Genomic DNA, 20780 nt, shown 5'->3' on the forward strand with positions numbered 1-20780 from the left:
TTAGCCTAACCCCCCAAATACAGGTAGTCCTTGCCTTACAACACATCACTTAGTGACTGTTTGAAGTTACAGTGTCACTGAAAAAAACTCTGTTTTTTGCACTGCGGCATCCCAATGGTTACATGATCAAAATCCAGAAGCTTGTCAACTGACTCATATTTATGACGGTTGCCGTGTCCCAGGGGTATGTGATCCTCTTTTGCAACCTTCTGACAAACAAAGTCAATGCAGAAGCCAGATTCACTTTACAACCGTGTTACTAATTTAACAACCGCAGTGATTCATTTAACAACAATGGCAAGACTGGTCATAAACTAGGATAAAATTCAGTTAACAATGGTCTCGCTTTAACAACAGAAATTCTGGGCTTAGTTGTAAGTGGAGGACTATCTGTACACTTAATATATCAGTGATGGCAAACCTTTTTGTTGTGGTGTGCCAAAAGCGCATTGTTGAGGTAATTCCCCATTAGGAGAATGAGCGCATACAGGGAGACGTATTTGAGAGTAGTGTTTGAATAATACACATACAGCACACAGATACACTGTACAGTAAGTGTAGGTTTTTACTTCCAGAAACATTAAGCAAAGTCCAAACAAGCTATCCAAAATCATTCACAGGTAAATCAGTCAGTTTTTCAATCCAGGGATAATCCAAATATCAAAGTCCAGTGTCAAAAAACAGTTCAGTAACAGACTTACATTAAATCCATGAATATCAGTCAATTAGGAAAAATGGAGGAACGGCAATACTTTCCAACAGAAGGAAACAGAGATACACTCACGCTCTCTTCTGAGATTCAGATTAAACCACCCAGGTTTCTGGCTCCATCTTATGGCTGTTTGAGAAACTACACCTAATTACAGTTTTGCATTTTCTTAAAGATACAGTTTTAAAACATTTATCCTGGTTTATATATTTCTAACCCAACTAGCTGTTAGGTGACTCATATTCCTAATACACATGCGCGTGCCAGCACCCACAATGCAATGCACCCCTCCATGCATGCATGCGCAATACCTCACCCCACCCCCTTACCTGCACTGCACATGCATGTGCCTCCCAGCTTATTTTTGGCCTGTTTGAGCCATTTTTGCCTTCCTGGAGACTCAAGGGAAGCTTTTGGGTCCGTTTCAGCATTTCCGGTATTTCCAGAAGGCCCATTTTTCGCCCTCCCGAGGCTGCAGACGCTTCCCTTGAGCCTCCAGGAAGGCGAAAATGGCTCAAACAGGCCAGCTGGGAGGCGCATGCATGTGCAGTGCAGGTAAGTTTGGCTGGGACTCATGTGCCAGCACAAATGGCTCTGCATGCCACTGTGGCACACATTCCATAGGTTCACCATCATGGTAATAGGTCATTAGATCACAGTGGATAAATTCGAAATAAATATGGTCCTTGTTCATATCTTAAAACCAGTGTGAACAAGAAGTTTCCTCCTTCTAGTTTAGTTTTGTTTAGTTTATTGTCATTGCACCCTGTACTACGAAATCAAACGTCATCTTCAGTGCACATTGAAAATAAAACACAAACACACATCCTTCACGCTGCACGCATATTGAATTGAAAACCCCAACACCGCATCAACACTGCACTATACAGTGGAATTCAACAGAGCTACTGCCCTGGGATAGAAGCTGTTTTTCAGCCTCTTTGTCCTTGTTTTTATTATCCTGTACTGTCTGCCAGATGGTAATAGTTCAAAAAAAGGGTTCCCAGGATCTTTGAGAATGTTTTGAACTTTCTTAAGGCAGCGGGAGCTATAAAGCTCTTCCAAAGAGGGGAGAGGGCAACCCATGATCCTCTGGGCAATGACATTAACCCTCTGGGAGTGCTGTCCTATCTGCCACTGTGCAATTGGCAAACCATACAGAGGTGCGGTAAGTTAAGATACTCTCTATGGTGCAGCGGTAGAAGGTCACCAGCAGTTTTTCATTCAGTTGTTGCTTTCTGAGAAGTCTCACGTAGTATAATCTCTGCTGGGCCCTTTTAACCAGGGCTGCAATGTGAGCACCCCAGGTCAGGTCCTCTTTTATGGTAACACCCAGAAACTTAAAACTGGCCACTTGCTCCACTCGGTCTCCATTGATAAGCAAGGGCTGGATTATCTGATCTGTTCCTTCTATAGTCCACTATAAGCTCCTTGGTCTTATTGGTGTTGCGGACCAAGTTATTGTCTCCACACCATGAAAGCAACCGGTCCACCTCACCTCGGTAGGTAGGCTCATCCCCCCCGCTCCCCTGGAGATGAGTCCCACCACTGTTGTATCATCTGAAAATTTAGAAATAGTATTACTAGCGTGAGTGGGAATGCAATCATGCACAATGCACAGTCATTCCTCCTTCTGAGTCCTCAAGACGTAAATATGTATGCAGTAAGATTAACAGTGATGACAGAGTGAAGTACAGCATACAGAAGTTACTTCCATTATAAACACAGTCTGTAGATAACATAAATATATTTCGACCCTTATCCTTATCCTGTCTTTCTCTTATACTTGATATATAAATGGTACGTCAAGAGAGGATTTCCCCTGCTCTGTCCTTTGCCATCCACAGATATTAATGAAATTGTCAGGTTTTTCCATACATAAACCTGAGAGCTCAAATCATAGTGCCACCAGAGAGTGGATTGAAAGATGGAATGGCTGCATGCACCTTTTGGCTGATAGAAACAAGATTTTAGAAACATGTTGCAAAATATACAGTACATATAGGTGATTTCCATTGGGGAGGAATCCCTATTTTTCTCCCTAGTCTTTCATGAATATATTGAATTGAATTGAATTGAATTGAATTCTTTATTGTCATTGTACATATATACACAGTATACAACAAAATTCACATAACACCCAGAGATCAGATTCAACATACACACATACATGACAATCACCAAATAGCTCCCCACCCACTAAAATTCCCCACCTCCTAAAAACACGCAAGCATCCACACAACAGACCAAGTAATACTGTCCAACAGCTCACTGATAGTGGTATTTAAGTTCATTGTTAAGTGCAATTATAGCTCTGGGATAAAAACTGTTCAGAAAATGTGTGGTCCGAGTTTTAATTGCTCTGTATCTTCTGCCAGAAGGCAATGGTTCATAAAGATTGTAAGCAGGATGGGAAGAGTCTCTGAGAATGTTGTGCAACTTCCTCAAATAACGGGATGCAAAGATGCCATCCAGGGCTGGTAGCTGGAACCCAATGATATTCAGGGCAGTTTTAATTATTCTCTGTAGAGCTTTTTTTGTCTGCTACAGAGCTGCTCCCATACCGTGCAAGAATGCAGTATGTCAGGACACTCTCAATGGTGCTGTGGTAGTAGGACAGAAGTAGATACTGAGATAGATTTATCTTCCTATATATGTTTCCTTAAGTTTTCGCGGGTACTTACATGTATGGCATTCAGCTTTGTTCGGGTATTTTTCCACGTCTCATCTCTCTCTCTCTCTCTCTCTCTCTCTCTCTCTCTCTCTCTCTCTTCATCTATCTATCTATCCATCCATCTATCCATCCATCTCTCTCTCTCTCTCTCTATATATATATATATATATCTCCGAGGCCTTCAATATATTTCATCCGGGTTTATTGATTTGTGCAATAAAGTTTGAGTGTTGGGTGTTCCGTCATGAAATGAATCATGTAGAATTTGAATACCAACATAAATTAATTGATCATTGTGTGGCTTTCCTCCAGGTCTGAAGACTCTCAGGAACAGCTGGCTAATAATTCTGGATAGAGATAAGTTCTTATAGAAGTCCTCTCCTCTGTCTGATGACACGGGAACATACAATTATGAATCCAAAAGACTCACTGGAAGAGACCGAAGGAAGCTCTGCTCCAATATGTTTGGCCTGTGGCCAAAGGCATCTTCCAGAAGAGAACCATATATACACCTACACAGAAGAGGTAGATGATGACCTAATCTGCCACATTTGCTTGCAGCCTTTGCTTCAGCCTCTGGACACACCCTGCGGACACACGTACTGTACAGTTTGCCTTACAGATTTCCTCGTGGAAAAAGATTTCTGCCCTATGGACCGCAAAGCTCTAGCTCTACAGAGGTGCAGGAAGTCAAGCATCCTAGTGAATAAGCTCCTCGATAAGCTAATGGTGAACTGTCCTTTCACAGAACACTGTTCAGAAATTGTACAACGCTGTAATCTTGAACATCATTTTCAGAATGGGTGAGTACCTTTTGGTCTGGTTCATATGTCTATGTTATTTATTTATTTATTTGATTTGTCAATTGTTTACAAGATAATAAGTATAAGTGTATACATAGTTATGAATACATGAAATGGGTACATATGAGAAAAATAAAAGAAACAATAGGACAAGGATGGTAGGCACGTTGATGAGCTTATGCACACCCCCTACAGACCTCTTAGGAAGGGAGTGAGGTCAATAGTAGACAGTCTCAGGTTAAAGTTTTTGGGGTTTGAGGAAGAAACTACAGAGTCAGGTAGAGTATTCCAGACATTGACCTCTCTGGTGCTGAAGTCATATTTTCTGCAATCAAGTTTGGTGCGGTTAACCTTGAGTTTGTATCTATTCTGTGCTCTTGTGTTGTTATGGTTGAAGCTGAAGTATTCATTGACAGGTAGGACATTGCAATGTATGATTTTATATACCATACTTAGATCAGACCGAAGACGGCGTAATTCAAGGTTTTCTAGGTCTAGAATTTCAAGTCTGGTAGCATAAGGTATTTTACAACTCTTCTTGTGAAATATTTCTGGACTTTCTCAACTGTGCTAATATCAGATACATAATGTGGGTTCCAGACTGATGAGCTGTATTCGAGTATTGGTCTAGCAAATGTTTTGTATGCTCTAGTTAGTAGTGTGATATTACCAGAGAAAAAGCTATGTAGGATTAGGTTAACAACTCTTAATGCCTTTTTGGCTATGTAGTTACAGTGGGCTCTAGCACTTAGATCATTAGAGATGTGTATTCCAAGGTCTTTTACAGTGCTTGGATCATCAACAAGATATTGACTATTCAGCTTGTATTTTATTTTCTGATTTTTTTTGCCAATATGTAAGACAGAGCATTTATTTGTTGAGATTTGAAGTTGCCATTTGACCATTCAGATACGTAGTCAAGATCTTTTTGAAGGGTAGCAGTATTGTCTGTGGTATTGAACAACTTTACATCATCAGCGAAAAGAACGCAGTTGCTCTTAATATGATCACAGAAGTCATTTGTGTAGAGTATGAAGAGAGTTGGTCCTAGAACACTGCCTTGGGGGACACCACTGTTGACAGGTACAGAATTTGATAGGACACTCCCAATTTTGACAGGTACAGAATTTGATAGGACACTCCCAATTTTGACCATTTGTTGTCTGTTTGACAGGAATGCTTCTATCCAGTTATGCAGTTGTCCAGAGATACCATAGGATTTTATTTTTAGGAGTAGTTTGTCATGTACCACTGAATCAAAGGTTTTACAGAAGTCTATATAGATTGTGTCTATTGCTTTGCCTGATCGAGTTGTGTCGTCCATATGTTTTTGCAGTGTAAGAGTTGCAGATTACAGGATAGTTTTTTCCTGAAACCAAATTGTTTATTGGAGAGTAGGTTGTTTGTCTCTAAGTGGAGGATAATGGATTGGTTAATAATTGACTCCATGACTTTACAGGTGACGCAGCATAAGGAGATTGGTCTGTAATTTTCAACTAGGCTGGAGTCTCCCTTTTTGAAGATGGGGATGACCGTGGCTTGTGACCATAGGTTAGGCAAGGTCCTGAAAGATTTTTCAAAGATCATGCTTAGAGATTTGGCTATGGCAGTGGATATGTATAGAGAAAAAAACCTCAATCTGAATGTGATGACCCAGGGTGGGATCCAAAACAAACACAGTCACAGAAAACAGGTGAAGCCCCTTTTATTCCTTCACTTTGCTTCCAAGCTCCGAATATCCTTGACGAAAAAGACAAAAAGCTCCCACACAAACAGTTACAAGAAGAAGGAAAAAAGCAATACAAATGAGGCAAGATAAGGGCTGGAGGATATCCACAGATAAGTGAACACATACTGGGAAGGATGCCAAACTCAGAGAGGAGCCATCAACTAGAGATATTTCCACAATTTGTTTCCAGCACTTGCCCATATGCATGTCCGTCCTTTTATTCAGTTGTCACAGCTGCAGCCCATGAAGAGGATCAAGGGCCTCTCCTCCCAAGTAGACCACGTCTCTCCCTTATCCTCTCCTCCCTGCGTGCCCTAAGATGGAGAGGGGATGGGCCTGGGTCCTCCTCTGACTGCTCAGCCGGCCTCTGCCCTTCCCCAGACTCCTCCACAACCTCTGGAGCTACACTTCCACTCCCTATCGGCTGTTCCTCCACTCCCTCAGAGTCAGTCTCCACCAGGGGCGTGACACTGAATAACGTTTTCTATCAGACATTCTCTTTCTTCCTTATTTTTTTGTCCTTTAATGACTCCGTAATCCCTTAATCAGGGTGGAGTCGGGGCAACTGAATGGAGCTGAGTGTTTACTGGCCAGATGCCCTTCCTGTTGCCAATGTGAAATTCACAGCAAATATATTCTCATTGTGCCCAGAGAGAGAAATATCTGCCACTACTGCGGATTAAACTGACAGCCTCCTGATTGTGAGGCAAGAACTCCACCTCTAGGCCACTGCACCGCTCTCTATTTCTTCCATATGATATAATTAAATCTGGATATCAAGTTAGATATTAAATATAAGGTGGTCTTTTAGTAGCAACTGCTTTATTTTATGAATAAATGTATCCTCCACCTTTCCGCTTGCATGAATTAAAAGGCAGCTTCCAACAACAACACCAAATTCAGATGCTTTCTGGGTCAAATAAGGGTTCGTGCAAGTATTTCCGGGAGGTGTAAGTGATGGAGCACGAGTCATCTTAGATGCGTAAGCTTTTTGTATTTATGCACACTGTGCGATGTTGTATTATGGGATGCAAGTGAAAAGGTGACGTAGGCAAAAATTGGGTTGTGCTAACCTTTCTGGAGTAGAATCGTTATGTAAGATGGGAAATGCAAATTGAGACAGGAGAATCCATTCAGTGAAGTCACCACTGAAAACCAACATCAGAATCATTAAGTTCAGTTAGCAGTGAAAAGTGTCAACTAAAAAGATACTCCTTTGGTCTTTTTAGTTGCCAGAAAAAAAAGGAGTGGGGGAAAACAAGGCATTCTTGAAATGCCTAGATAATCACCTCGGTAGCCCAAAGTTGTCAGAGCATAAGTAGGTTATTGGAGAGCATGATGGATGACTCTTGGAGACGGACGTGTCCCATTGGAGAAGTCACATCCAGGGGGTGGGGGAAAGACCAGGGTCAAGGGGGAAATGTATGGTGTGGTTTAGTATCAGCTGCACCCAGCCACATGCCAACATGGCAATTTCTAATAAACCAATTTACTTTTTCTGAGATGTGGCCAGAGACTTTTGATTTGAACGAGGGTGGATTTGTTGGAACCCTGACAAAAAGCTTGATAAACAATTGGAAGAATCATAGCAAGCAAGGAATATAATTCAGGCGCTAAACTGTTTAGAGGGATTTAAGGTGAACACCAGCACCTTACATGACCAGAGTTCACGTTTTGCTTCTTCCCCATTCCCAGAAGGAAAAGTTCAGGTTGCAAAATTTGTTCCCTTTTCATCCACATTCCTCAAAATAAGGAGGGGAAGAGGACATTGTAGAGTGGTGAAAATGTGTTTTAGATAGGTTTTTAGACCTGTATGTGTTTTCGCAGCTTGCTTAAATCTAAAAACAATACTTAGCGTGTAGGGACATACATGTAGTATATCAAGGGTACCCAACCCCCAGTCTACCAACTGGGAACCAGAGCCCACTGGGAACTAGGACTGGGTTTGGTGCGGTGTGTCTCATGATGATGGTAATAAAAGGAAAGGGAGCAAACTCAAACCCAAATCTAACCTTGCCTGGCTTTTAGCCTTTCTTGTCAGATAAGCGTATTTGTTGTTTGCTGAGCTAATGAATAAACCACCATGGCACTACTACAAAGGAGCTGGAGTTTGTATTCATTTCAGAACAAATCTTCTATACCCAAAGACTGGCTGAGATGGTGTTTCTACATCCTTGCAAGCCGCCTTGAATCACCATGTGTGAGCAGGCGGCAATATAATTTTTTAAAAACAAATAGACACGCTGCTGGTGATTGTCTCAATGGCACTTATTCCTAATTTTAAAACTGGAGAGAAGGGTTTGCATGTGTAATTAGACAACATTCAGCCTAGATTTCATCACGAAGAGCTTTAATATTCCCCCTCCCTCCACCTGGTTGAAGCCAATCAAATGGGATCCTGACTGGGAGGGAAAAATAGGTCTCCGTTTGTGATAAATACATATATAGCCTCATCTGCTCCCAGGCTGCATCTCTTTTGCTAGGTTCGGATTCGTTCCTTGCCTCTTGTCTTATGCACCTCAGCTTCTAACCTGTCTGCCTTTCTACCAATGATGTCAATGTATCAGCTGCTTCTAAAAAACCATTCTGAAGATCGCCAAAGGATGCGACTCTCACTCCTGTGTGCCTCAGCCTTGGCTTTTTGCTGTGTTTTTCCTTTTTTCCAGCTCTAAGCCCTGCATTGCCTCCAGCTATTGCTGCTCGGTTCTCCCTAAAACAATCCTCATCCCTAACCTTCTTGGGAGAATCAGCTCAAATCAACTTGCAGGTCAATGAGCTTTCTTCCAGAATAGCTTCATTGAAGTGATTTGCATTCGTTCCTAATGCGTTCTCGATTGGGTTGAAAAGGCTTATAGGATGGGAACAGGGAGGACCTGAATATTGGCTGACGTTTTAAAAAAACCCAAACCAAAAAGGAAGCTTGAGGTTCTGTATCCCATCGCAGAAAAACTGAGGCAGAGAGGAAGGAGCAAAGAGGAGACTTAAGAGCAACTTGCAAACAGAGACTTGCAAAAATGAAAGCTCTCCTGCTACTGGTTCTTCCTTGGTTAAGTCCTGCAAACTATACAGACAGTGTGGGAAATCTGCATTTCCTGTACTCAGAGCTGTGAGTACTCACAGTTGTGTTGTGGTGGTGTCTCTGTGTTGTGTCTTGTGTCCTCTTATAAAAAAAAACAAGCACTGCTAATTTTCCTTGCTTCGTGATAGTGCCTCCGCAATATGTGTGTTTGTATATATAAATGAACAAGCTTGCTAAATCCATATTATTTGCCTGAACTGAAATGTGGAGTAGAGATTGACTTCTCCGTGCTGGAAACAGCAGAGATTTAAGCCTGTTGTTTCTGATTTTCTGCTTGCTTTCCCTTTTTGAGTTTAAATGTGGGATCAGGTGTGGGGTTTTTTTTTTTCTGAAATCTTTCTAAGCAAGATGCCACGAAGAACCTGGAAATAAACAGGTGTCGAATCTCTCTGCTGTCTGAGTTCTTGAAGACTTATTTGTACTATATTTGTGAAGAGCATGAAAATATAAATATTCCATATCACAATGCTAACATTTGGTATTGCATGAAATACAGTTGCAGAACTAACATTTTGTAGTTGTGTAAATATGAAAGCCAATTGCTACTGACTACAGTTTTGACTGGTATAACCTGTAAAACAATATTCAAGGGTTGTCATTAGTAGCTTATGGAATGCAAAATATCCCGTCTAAACCTTTTTGTAAAATACCAACACATGACCTGTAAAATATATTCTGAAGTTTAAAAAATGTAACGAACCATTCATTTGCAAGGTGATGAATGAAGCAAATGCTTGAGGTAAGCATCCAATTTGTCTTTAAAGTAACAGATAATAACAGGACTATGAAGATGGTAATGAAGTAATTGGTATTCTTTGGGTGAAGGAATGGGGATTGCCTAAAAAATTTGCTTGCTGGAATGAGTAAGACTTTAAGAAACTGGTTTGTTTGTTTGTTTATTAGATTTGTATGCTGCCCATCACCCTGCAACTCTAAAAAGTATATATTAAGTACATCTACAGGTACTTAAAGTACATACTAAAAATCATGTACAAGCAGATATCTTTCAGATTCTACTTCAAACGTTCTCTCTGGGTTAGAGTTCTCCATCTTGAAGCACTGCAAAGTTGTCGGCCTAGAATTGGTCTGCACCTATATATGAGGGTAGGTGTTGTAGTGCTAGATATCTGAAGAACATGGAATTAGAAAAAAAAAATTCAAAAGCATTCCAAGTGAACTAGTCTAAGATGCAAGATTTAACTATTTTGATATGTAGAGAGAATCATACGAAGAGAAAGGGTTTATGACCACAAATTATGGTGAATTTATATGGAATGGAATGGAATAGAATAGAATAGAATAGAATAGAATAGAATAGAATAGAATAGAATAGAATAGAATAGAATAGAATATGGAGTAGAGTAGAGTAGAGTAGAGTAGAATATGGAATAGCATAGCATAGCATAGCATAGAACACTTTATTGGCCAAGTGTGATAGACACACAAGGAATTTGTCTCTGCTGCATAAGTGTATATATAAACAGCAAGTAAGTATAGGTCATAGATCATAAATAATAGTTACAATCATTAATCATAACTTACCAACAACAATTGATAAATCATAAAATATCATAGAAGAAGACAGTAGGAAAGATGAGGAGACAAGAAACGATGAAAAATGAACAGGTGCAATTTCAAAATTAAGACAGTCGCTACTGGAACATCCAGTTTTTAGTAGAAGAAACAGGAAATTTATCAGAGTACATATATCAAGTGGAGGGATTCAAATTTTTTTACTACCGGTTCTGTGGGCGTGGCATGGCAGGGGAAGGATACTGTAAAATCTCCAGTCAGAGGTGGTATTTACCAGTTCTCCAAACTACTCAAAATTTCCGCTACCGGTTCTCCAGAACTGGTCAGAACCTGCTGAATACCACCTCTGGTACATATGCAGAAAAATACCCATCATTGCTGTTTCCTGAATATTCGAATGAATTCCTCCTAGGTGGTGAGGGCTACGTGCTATGCACAATAGCATGAATTGATTTTGCCCTCTTGCTATTCTCGTTGACATGCTGCTTATCCAATTGGTTTGCTGCTGGATGTGCTTCTCCTGCTATCAGCAAAATCTGTTTAGTGGTCCGAACTCTTGCGGGGAAGGGAAGGGAAGGGAAGGCAGCAGCAGCAGCAAAGGCATTGCACGGAGTTGCCTGTGAACTGGGTCAGAGCATCCAAAGTAGAGCATGAAATCAGCAGATGTGAGTTGCAGTGGTTGCTCCTTTTCAAACAGAGTCCACGATGGGTTAAAAAGAGACACTTTCTCTCCTTCTCTTCCCAAAACTTTTGTTCATTCTTGTAATGAGAATAGAATAACAGAGTTGGAAGGGACCTTGGAGGTCTTCTAGTCCAACCCCCTGCCTAGGCAGGAAACCCTACACCGCTTCAGATAAATGGTTATCCAACATCTTTTTAAAAACTTCCGGTGTTGGAGCATTCACAACTTCTAGAGGCAAGTTGTTCCACTGATTAATTGTTCTGTCAGGAAATTTCTCCTTAATTCTAAATTGCTTCTCTCCTTGATTAGTTTCCACCCATTGCTTCTTGTCCCACTTTCAGGGGCTTTGGAGAATAGCTTGACTCCCTCTTCTTTGGGGCAGCCCCTGAGATATTGGAACACTGCTATCATGTCTCCTCTAGTCCTTCTTTTCATAAGACTAGACACACCCAGTTCCTGTAACTGTTCTTCATGTGTTTTAGCCTCCAGTCCCCTAATCATCTTTGCTGTAATTAAAAGTTACAGTGTCAGATGAATGCAACATAATAATCCAGAACATTTTTCTGTTAAACTGTATTTGGTTTCTTTCAAAAATGAATATGAGGCCCCAGACAGGTGTGTGTATTTTTTTTAATTTTCTGCCTTTGTTAAACAACACAGCCTGAGACATAAGCGTGCCTGATGTGCAAGTCAGGCTAAAATTAGTTAAGTTTCCCTGCTACAATACTGGCATCTCTCTAAAGCGGAATGCAAAACGTCTCCTGGTTTCCTATCAGAGTTCGGGGGTCTTCAAACTTGACAGCTTTAAGACTTGTGGACTTCAACTCCCAGAATTCCTCCTCCAGTCATGTTAGCTCAGGAATTCTGGGAGTTGAAGTCCCACAAGTCTTCAACTTGCCAAGTTTGAAGACCCTTGTATCAGACAGCCTTTCTGCTAGCAATGGCAGAAACGGAATTGGGAAACCTTAAAGGAGGGTCTTCTCCCTTCATTATGAATCTAAGAAAATAGCAGGATGATTCTTCGGATAAATTTCAGGGATTGCCCCAAGTTGCTGCGGGTGATTCAAAAGGTACAATTGCAGTATTTGCTGTTTTGCAAACATTAGGGTCAAAAACTAGGTGAGGTTAATATAGTTTTGATGAAGATTTGATGGATTAATGGCCAGCTATGGGAAACCCTCTATTGTTCAGGTCTAAAAAGAAAATTCTGGTCTAAAAAGATTTGCTCTTGAGGAATGTTGGTCAGCAGCTGTGCAGGACCTAGGAGAGCTCCCAAAACAGAGATTAGCCTGTGCTAGAATATATGACTTCTGCCCTCAAGGCCTAATGACTGTCCAAGAGTCCTCCTTCAAATTTATTTTTTTAAAAAAATCATTTAAACACTATTTAATTTTTTAAAAAGCATTTTAAAGTTTGTTGAAAATAATTCTATTTTCGTTAGTGGCACTGTAGGTGAATATTTGCCTTTTTATCTTAAAAGGTAAAGCTATAAATACATCTTTCTGCAGAATTTATGTTTTATATTTTGATAAAGTGCCATAGCCTGACTTGCATGTGTAAATAGTGAAAAGTTTGGCCATGGGAAGAAGCACTGGGCTCACTTCTCCACTAATCCTAGTAAATGTAAAAAGGTAACAGATTCCTTGTGGATTTTACTCCACTACTTGTTTCTGGCTATAGCAGGTGGCACTCATCTCATTTTCACAGTCACATGGCCAGCATAGAATGCTATTGCCTTCCCGTCAAAATGGTACCTATTTATCTACTCACATTTGCAAGCTTTTGAACTGCTAGGTTGGCAGCAGCTGGAGCAAGGATGGGAAGCTCACCCCATCTTGTGGCACTCAGGTCTCGAACCTGGGCTGCTGGTTTTCCAGCATCTTAAGCACTGAGCCACCGCCCCGCTCCAGTAGTTCTAGTAATCCAAATTAATAAGGAGAGAAAAATGAATACTATATTCAAAGTGCCTTTTCCTCCACTTCCTCCTTTTCATTGTTCATCCTTGAGATAGGATCAACCAAACACCAGCTCTTTGCTGGTGAAACCAAGGGTTACCATGTGGCTGCTTATAAATCTGGGAATCCCAATTTGTCAGCAGGGTATTGTTAAAATTGTCAAGATGGCAGCTATGAGGAGGGCAATCTATGTGCAACACACATTTTTTTGTGCAATGCACAATAAATAAGATAGAGTTTCTCTCGTGCCTTCTTAAGAAAAACATTCTGAATGGTTGTGCCAAAGGTGCTTTTTCAAGAGGCAACTGAACTTCCTGGTTTTTCTTTGAAGACGTTTCACTTCTCATCCAAGAAGTTTCTTCAGCTCTGACTGGATGGTGGGGAATGGAAGGGTTTATATTCCTTGCAGAGAGCTGGTCATTTGCATCTTTTCAGAGAGTTGTTGAGGCCACTTGGAGGTTTATCTGTGTCCTTAGGGTTAGCTGAATAGTGCAGATGGGTGTGGAGCCTTCTTGGCTGCAGGATATTTTCTGCCCTGTGTCCCTTCACCGTTGAACATGGGTGCAGGCTGTTGGGAATGAAGCGCAAATGGTTCCTGTAGCCTGCCATTTTTCTGGAAATCCGTTCATACTTCCAACCATTTTGAACGGTTATCCTGGTCTTTTAAGGTCAAAGGGAGTAAAGCAAAGAAAGGGAGAGTCCTTTTGTCATTTCAATCCAGCATCCCTGACTTTCTGAATTGGCTTTGTCATCCTTGTTCCTGCGCTTTCAACCAACAGTTCAGCAACCAAGCAAAGGAGGAAGTAAAAACTGCCCCACCCTGAGATAATTTCTTTTTCATTACTCCCTCGTGGAACCTAAGTTGACTTTTAGAGCCAGAAACAAGAGACAGTTCAGTAAGAGACAGTAAGAGACAGTTCAGATAATGTCCTAAACATGGCACTAGCAGTGGAACCCACTTTATAAATGTTGAGCGATTGATTTTATGCCTGGGGCCCTTTCCTGATTAAATCAACTGTAAACAATGTGCAATTATAATATGACTGTATTTTTGAAGTCACCTTTCATTCAAGGCTTTGCAATTAGGTTGTGAGTTAGATTTATCATTTCCTTTGTAGAAATCAAATTATATTTCCCTAGATTATTTAGGATTTTTTTACCTCTCTGACAACTCTTCTACAATATTCTCTGGCATAGGTTCTAAAAAAGAATGTCACAACTAATGCCATTTACATTTACATGAGTGCTTGCTTCTTTTTTTTTCTTTTTAAAGATAAAATAGAAATCCTCCATTGTCAGAATAGGGCATTTTTTGTGCATTATTTGCTTATGACAATGTTTTGAAGCACTACTATTAGCAATGAAAAGTTAAAGTTGGAAAATACCAAGTTGGAAAGAAATATGATAACTATGGTTATTGCAAAGTTTCTGTTGCATTTACAGTATAAGCAATGCCTTAGTTATGATTGTGTTTTGTGACACCTGCACAAAGAAAATTGCCTTTCTAGCTAGTGTACCCAGGGAAAACTTCTGAAGAAAAGCATGTTAGAATAAGGACATGTATGTTAAACTCTTTTGTTAATTATGAAACTCTTTTAGCCCAGTTTGTTTTCTGGGCAATAAGGCTAATCTTGTCTATACTACTGAAGACTAGAGATAAAGAATGGCTTTGTTCTATTTGTATTTTGATAGAAAATGATCACATTCCTAGTTGGTAAATCAATCTGTATATTAGACAACAGCAATCCTTCAGTACTGATACTTTCCAGAATATTGCAATGCAAATACATTAGAAATACCCGGGAACAAAAGAAGAGAAGAAAAGAGAAGAGAAAAAACCCCAAAGAAATATATTTATAAATAGGGTTATGCAAATAGATTTATATTTATGTGTAGGCTAGTAGAAATAAATACACTGGGGTTCTGAAAATAAAATTGAAAGGATGCAGGATGTACATTTCACAAATAAAAATGTTGCATTAATTAAAATATGGAGAAAGAAATAGGTAAGATATATAATATGCATGTCATGCTTAGAAAGACCAAAATTAGGTCTTCTGCTGTACCTTTGGCTAGAAGTTCCTGCAGAGAAAAGGCGATATAACTGTGCTAAATAGTTTGCAGTAAACTACGTCAGAACGGAAATGAGTGACTGAAGAATTAGTTGGGATAAACTTATTTGTGATACATAATCCCATTCATTAAAAGCATGAGAAAATCTAGACAGAAGGAAGAGAAAACATGAATGTTTGATGTAGATAAATATGCATCTTTCCTCAAAAGGAAATCCTATATTGTCTCAACTTAATCCCAAAGCAAAAAGCAAAGGCGGGGGTGTTGGGGGGGATTTCAAAGTTGCCAATAGTATTTTATTTGGACAAGTAGTCGTTCACTAGGCCCGTTCAATCTGTGGCTGCAGTGAGTGAGATTGCTGGTAGAACCTGAGTTAAGATGGCTGGCTAGATTGCTAATGAATAATGTGGCTCTATTTTTATGCCTGTCTGCCACATTAGATTCTCTCTCACACGTACACATTTTCACAGCCTGACAAGGTTTGGGCAAGAAGTTAAAAACAGCAGTATAACTGAGGAGTCCTCAGTGCCCTCTTGGCAAATAGCTGAGTTTCCAAATTTTCACACAAACTAAAGGACTCATAATGCAGACCTATAGCTTGATGTTTTTAAGCGAAGTCTGCCTGAGTGAATAGTTGGACCTTTGTTAAGATAGACAACAGACCCCAAAAATTGATTCCCAGATGCTATCAGCATCAGAAACTAATATAAACCAGAAATACGAACTATTGGCTTGCCACAAAATGATAAGTGGAGGTGGATAAATTTTTTGATACAGAAATATTTGACTGTGGAATGCAGAATCAAGAGGATACAACAAGCAAATTCCCCTAAAAGCACTTTCTCAGTCCTTTATAGGCTATCAACTACCATCCTATTTCTCGAAATATTATATTTTGGAGGGAAAAACTATTTTGGAGAAAAGGAGCAATGTGGGCAATCAGGTGTTGTGATAAGTAGGTGGTCTTTATTTGAGGCACTGATCAATTTGGATATTGCTGAACATCTAGTAGCAAGAGCAATAGCACTTAGACTTATATACTGCTTTACAGTGCTTTTACAGCCCTCCCTAAGCAGTTTACAGAGTCAGCAGATTTCCCCCAACAATCTGGGTCCTCATTTTACCCACCTCGGAAGGATGGAAGTGTCAGGATTCCAGCAATTACTCCAATTAAATCATGAGTTTCGAGCCAAACTCCCAAAACTTCAAAAGATTTATTGGAAGTCAACATGTCGGCATGACCTGGACGTAGCCAACTCTGAGACACGTAATTCACTGTCACCCTTGACCCTTCTTTTCCCCCCACCCCTCTGGGTGTATCATAATTCATATTCTCCAACAAAACACATCCATAGCCAAGAGTCATCAATCATGCTCTCCAATTAGATTTTTGCATGGTAGAAGCTTCAGCCATCTAATCAGTCTCTGAAGAAAATATGAATGGAATGTACTTTTGATTCCACACTGCTGCCTGCTCTTTGCAACTCCCCCCCACTTTCTCTCTGTTGGCAACTATAAAACGTGTATAGAAAATGTTTTATGAATTGACAGGAAAGCTGAGTCAACCATGAGCCTGGTGAGATTCGAACTGCCAAATTGCAGGCAGCCAGCAGTCAGCAGAAGAAGCCTGCAGTACTGCACTCTAACCACTGTGCCACCACGGTGTATAGTATCTTTCCTATTGCCCTTGCTGTCATTCAGGAACTATGAAAGGCCATGGGTCCACCATTTCTTGTGTATAAATCCAATGAAATTAGAAACTCACAATCAACTGCCCATAATTCAGAATATCAAGGCTTGGCTGATTTCCTGTCAGTATCTCTTTGCAAAATACTGTCAGGAAATCTGGGTTGGTCATCAGGACTAGAGGTTTACTTCTCTTTGGACACATATTGGAGCCTATCTTCAGGGAACTTCTATCTACTGGAATATATGCTTTGGGCTATTCTGTGAGTTACATTTAGAGGTGGAAGGTACTTACAATGTAATCTATCGGATCCCCTGCATAGATTGACTGTGTAAGACAGACAGGGAGGAAGCTAACCACCAGATAACAAGATCACAAGTGAGCAGTCAGATGAGGAGACCTGAACTCATTGGTAGCCTCACATTGCAATGAAAAAGGATGCACATTCAATGTCCCAGCTACTAAAATTGTTGCTAAGCAGATACAAAGATAGCCAGGGAAATGATTGAAACTTGGGGGGGGAAGCCCCTTGTCAATCACCAGGAGAGTTGATTTACCACTAGCTTATCAGGTACTTAGGAGCTGAGGACTTAGCAGCACAAGAAAGAACCACCAATCGTCGTCCATCAACATGTCAATCAACCAATAGGAAGGTGCCACATAAACACAACTCATAGAATAGTCCAAAGCATATATTCCAGTAAAGAGAAGTTCCTTGAAGATGGACTCCAGTACGAATCTGAAAGCTCGGAAGAGTAAATCTCTGGTGACTGATCCAGATTGGTTCTTGCAACATTATCTTGGGACACATATATTTGCTTTTAGTCATTATCTTTTTGACTTGGGTCTTCCCATTATATATCCGAACTCTCTGTACTTAATTCTGTTTCTTTATAGTTGAGTGTTTAGTTTTTGAGGAAGAAATAGCAGGAGGAGGAAACCCTGCCCTTTCTGAGTATTGTTTTTATAAGTGTCTAGAATTGGGAGGCAAATACAACTTTTTTTTGCAGATTTATTGCTCAATGCAGGAAGGTCCAAAAAAGAAAGGACCTCTAACACACTTTGAGCCTTGACACACATTCCCCAAAACATCCTAATATGTTTTATAAGTCTCTTGTGTACCAGGAAATTTTTCCTGTCAAGGTTACTAACTTGTTTTTTTGGGGGGTGGGGTTTATAACATATTGAATATGTTTACATTTTTGCTGGAAAGGGGACTAGCTTAATATTTGAATGACACAATTTGAGCATCTAATTTAGGTGGACAAATGTCAAAAATATGTTTTGCATTTCTTAAAGATTTTTTTCATTGTTTCAAAAAAAAAAATCAGATTCTTTCGGACTATCCCTCATGCCAAGATTCATGATTCTGGTTTGCCAGGAAGTATTGTAATATTTCTGATACTCTCAGGAGTCAATGAAGTTTTACCAGATGTCAGTAAAGCTGCTGTCTCCAGAAAAGGAGCAACAGCAATAATTCTTCCATGCCAATTCAGTTTGTTCCTGAGGAGTATGTACAAACTCTACACATGTAATATCAAAAACAATCAAAAACAGTTATTTTGGGTGAGGGACAAAACAGAAACATCTGGAAACTACCCATATTCTAGAGCAAAATGTTCATTCAGACTTGAAATCGACCTCTAATGAGGTAGATAGATGATAGATAGATAGATAGATAGATAGATAGATAGATAGATAGATAGATAGATAGATAGAGATAGAGATAGATAGATAGATAGATAGATAGATAGATAGATAGATAGATAGATAGATAGACCGACCAAGTACCGTGATAGATGATAGATAGATAGATAGATAGATAGATAGATAGATAGATAGATAGATAGAGATACAGATAGATAGAGGTAGATAGATAGCTATGTATGTATGTATGTATGTATGAATATACATACAAAATTTTGCGTCTATCTACTTACCTATCATCTGTCTCTCTCTGTCATCTATCTTCCTATCTATTATCTATCTGTCATCTATCTGTATATTTTCCTATCTATTATCTATCTCTATTATCTATCATCTACCTTCCTATCTATTATATATCTCTGTCTATCTATCTATCTATCTATCTATCTATCTGTCTGTCTGTCTGTCTGTCTGTCTGTCTGTCTACCTCTCTATTATCATCTGTCTATCTATCTATCTATCTATCTATCTATCTATCTGTCTACCTCTCTATTATCATCTGTTTGTCTGTCTATCTATCTATCTATCTATCTATCTATCTATCTATCTATCTGTCTACCTCTCTATTATCATCTATCTGTTTGTCTGTCTATCTATCTGTCTGTCTGTCTGTCTGTCTGTCTGTCTACCTCTCTATTATCATCTGTCTATCTATCTATCTATCTATCTATCTATCTATCTATCTATCTATCTGTCTACCTCTCTATTATCATCTGTTTGTCTGTCTATCTATCTATCTATCTATCTATCTATCTATCTATCTATCTATCTGTCTACCTCTCTATTATCATCTATCTGTTTGTCTGTCTATCTATCTATCTATCTATCTATCTATCTATCTATCTATCTCTCTCTCTCTCTCTCTCTCTCTCTCTATCTGTCTACCTCTCTATTATCATCTATCTGTCTGTCTGTCTGTCTGTCTGTCTATCTATCTATCTACTTTTCCAAATGGGGCTGGGGGGAGTCAATTTTCAGGCATATACAGTAGGTCTGTCTATGGTGAGTTATTGTCAGTCACATTATTATTTGTATGATATTTTGTGCAGCAGAAGCAGAGAATGAGTTGCAGATCAGTTGCAATCTGTGGGAATGCTTGCAAAGAAAGGGAATCTTGTGCTCTTGGCTATTCTTCTGAACGTGAGTCTCACAGAATATAAAAACAACAACACAAATATCACTTAGGTAGTCCTTGACTTACAACAGTTCATTTAGTTACCAATGTTACAACAGTAGTGAAAAAAGTGGCTTAGGACTTCCGGTTTGAACTTTTTCGGTGACAGACCGAAACCTCGTCTCTCCAAGGCTTTGATCCGTGCTCACCACTGGAGCGTCCCGAGCCAGCTGGTTTTGGGGCTAAGCCACCCCGTAGAGGTGGTGAAGAGGGGGGAGATTGCCTGCAGGGTTGAGGAGAGCTACATCTCTCCTCCCCAGCTGGCCATTACTCCCTTTCCCAAAGGCGGTTGTAGCGGTGGTCAGAAATGGTCACCACAAAGAAGAACTCAACCGGAAAAGAATGTGCAGGAGGAAGAAAAGAAGAGAAAGTTTTGGTTGACCAGGTCAAACAGCCAAAGCAACAAATAAGGTACCCTGGAATTTAAACTTAACATTATTCCCAAAGAAGATTTTGAAGCTGCAAAGGAGAGAGAGAAGGGAAAGGATTAGTTTTTTTTCTTCCCTTCCTTATACTGACAGCTAAGAGACTTAAGCAAGAAACTGAAAAAAAAATCCACTTTGACATTAATAGGCATCTAAGCTGAAAATAAAAGTCAAAGGGATAAATAAAGATTTCTGGACATTTAAAAGTTTTTAAAAGCTGGAAAGGAGAAAAAAAAGAATAGAAGGGCAGGATCTGGAAAAATGGAGGAGACTGCCTGGAATTAAGGAATGGAACTGTAATTAAAAGGAACTTACAGTGAAATTTTAACATGGTTCCTCAAAGACACATTTTAATGGAAACTTGGTAACAAAATAATAGAACCCCAGGAAGAGAAAGTGGAAAAAAGGAGCAAGTAGAAACAGCCTTGGATTATTTGGATTACTTGGTGATTTTGGTTTTTGCATCTAGATGACTAAAATTAACTGGGTGGTTGTTTAAAAGTTTTTAAAATGGTATCATTCTTAGAAGAACTGAAAACAGAACTTTAAA

The 20780-nt window shown here is 39.7% G+C and overlaps 1 protein-coding gene and 1 long non-coding RNA gene across 11 annotated transcripts in view; one reads left to right on the forward strand and one right to left on the reverse strand.

Moving 5' to 3' along the window:
* The window catches only part of LNX1 (ligand of numb-protein X 1), a 154062-nt gene that overhangs the window by 64087 nt on the left and 69195 nt on the right, over positions 1–20780 (forward strand). For 6 of the 10 annotated variants that reach the window (XM_026699880.2, XM_087936616.1, XM_087936618.1 and 3 more), the window contains exon 2: positions 3696–4186. The exons of 1 other annotated variant lie outside the window; for it this stretch is intronic. In XM_026699880.2, the coding sequence (XP_026555665.2) occupies positions 3774–4186 (413 nt within the window). In that variant the 5' untranslated portion in view covers positions 3696–3773. Of the gene's footprint in view, positions 1–3695; positions 4187–8397; positions 9022–20780 lie in introns of those variants that run through there. 3 more of the 10 variants (XM_087936621.1, XM_087936624.1, XM_087936623.1) reach the window with 3 other exon arrangements.
* Positions 1–20780, reverse strand: part of LOC148125484 (uncharacterized) — a 91001-nt gene that overhangs the window by 43886 nt on the left and 26335 nt on the right. The window lies entirely within an intron of this gene.

The sequence above is a fragment of the Pseudonaja textilis genome, chromosome 6 (assembly GCF_049901715.1).
Source record: "Pseudonaja textilis isolate UNSWEBS1 chromosome 6, rPseTex1.2, whole genome shotgun sequence".
In the NCBI taxonomy this organism is placed as follows: Eukaryota; Metazoa; Chordata; class Lepidosauria; order Squamata; family Elapidae; genus Pseudonaja; species Pseudonaja textilis.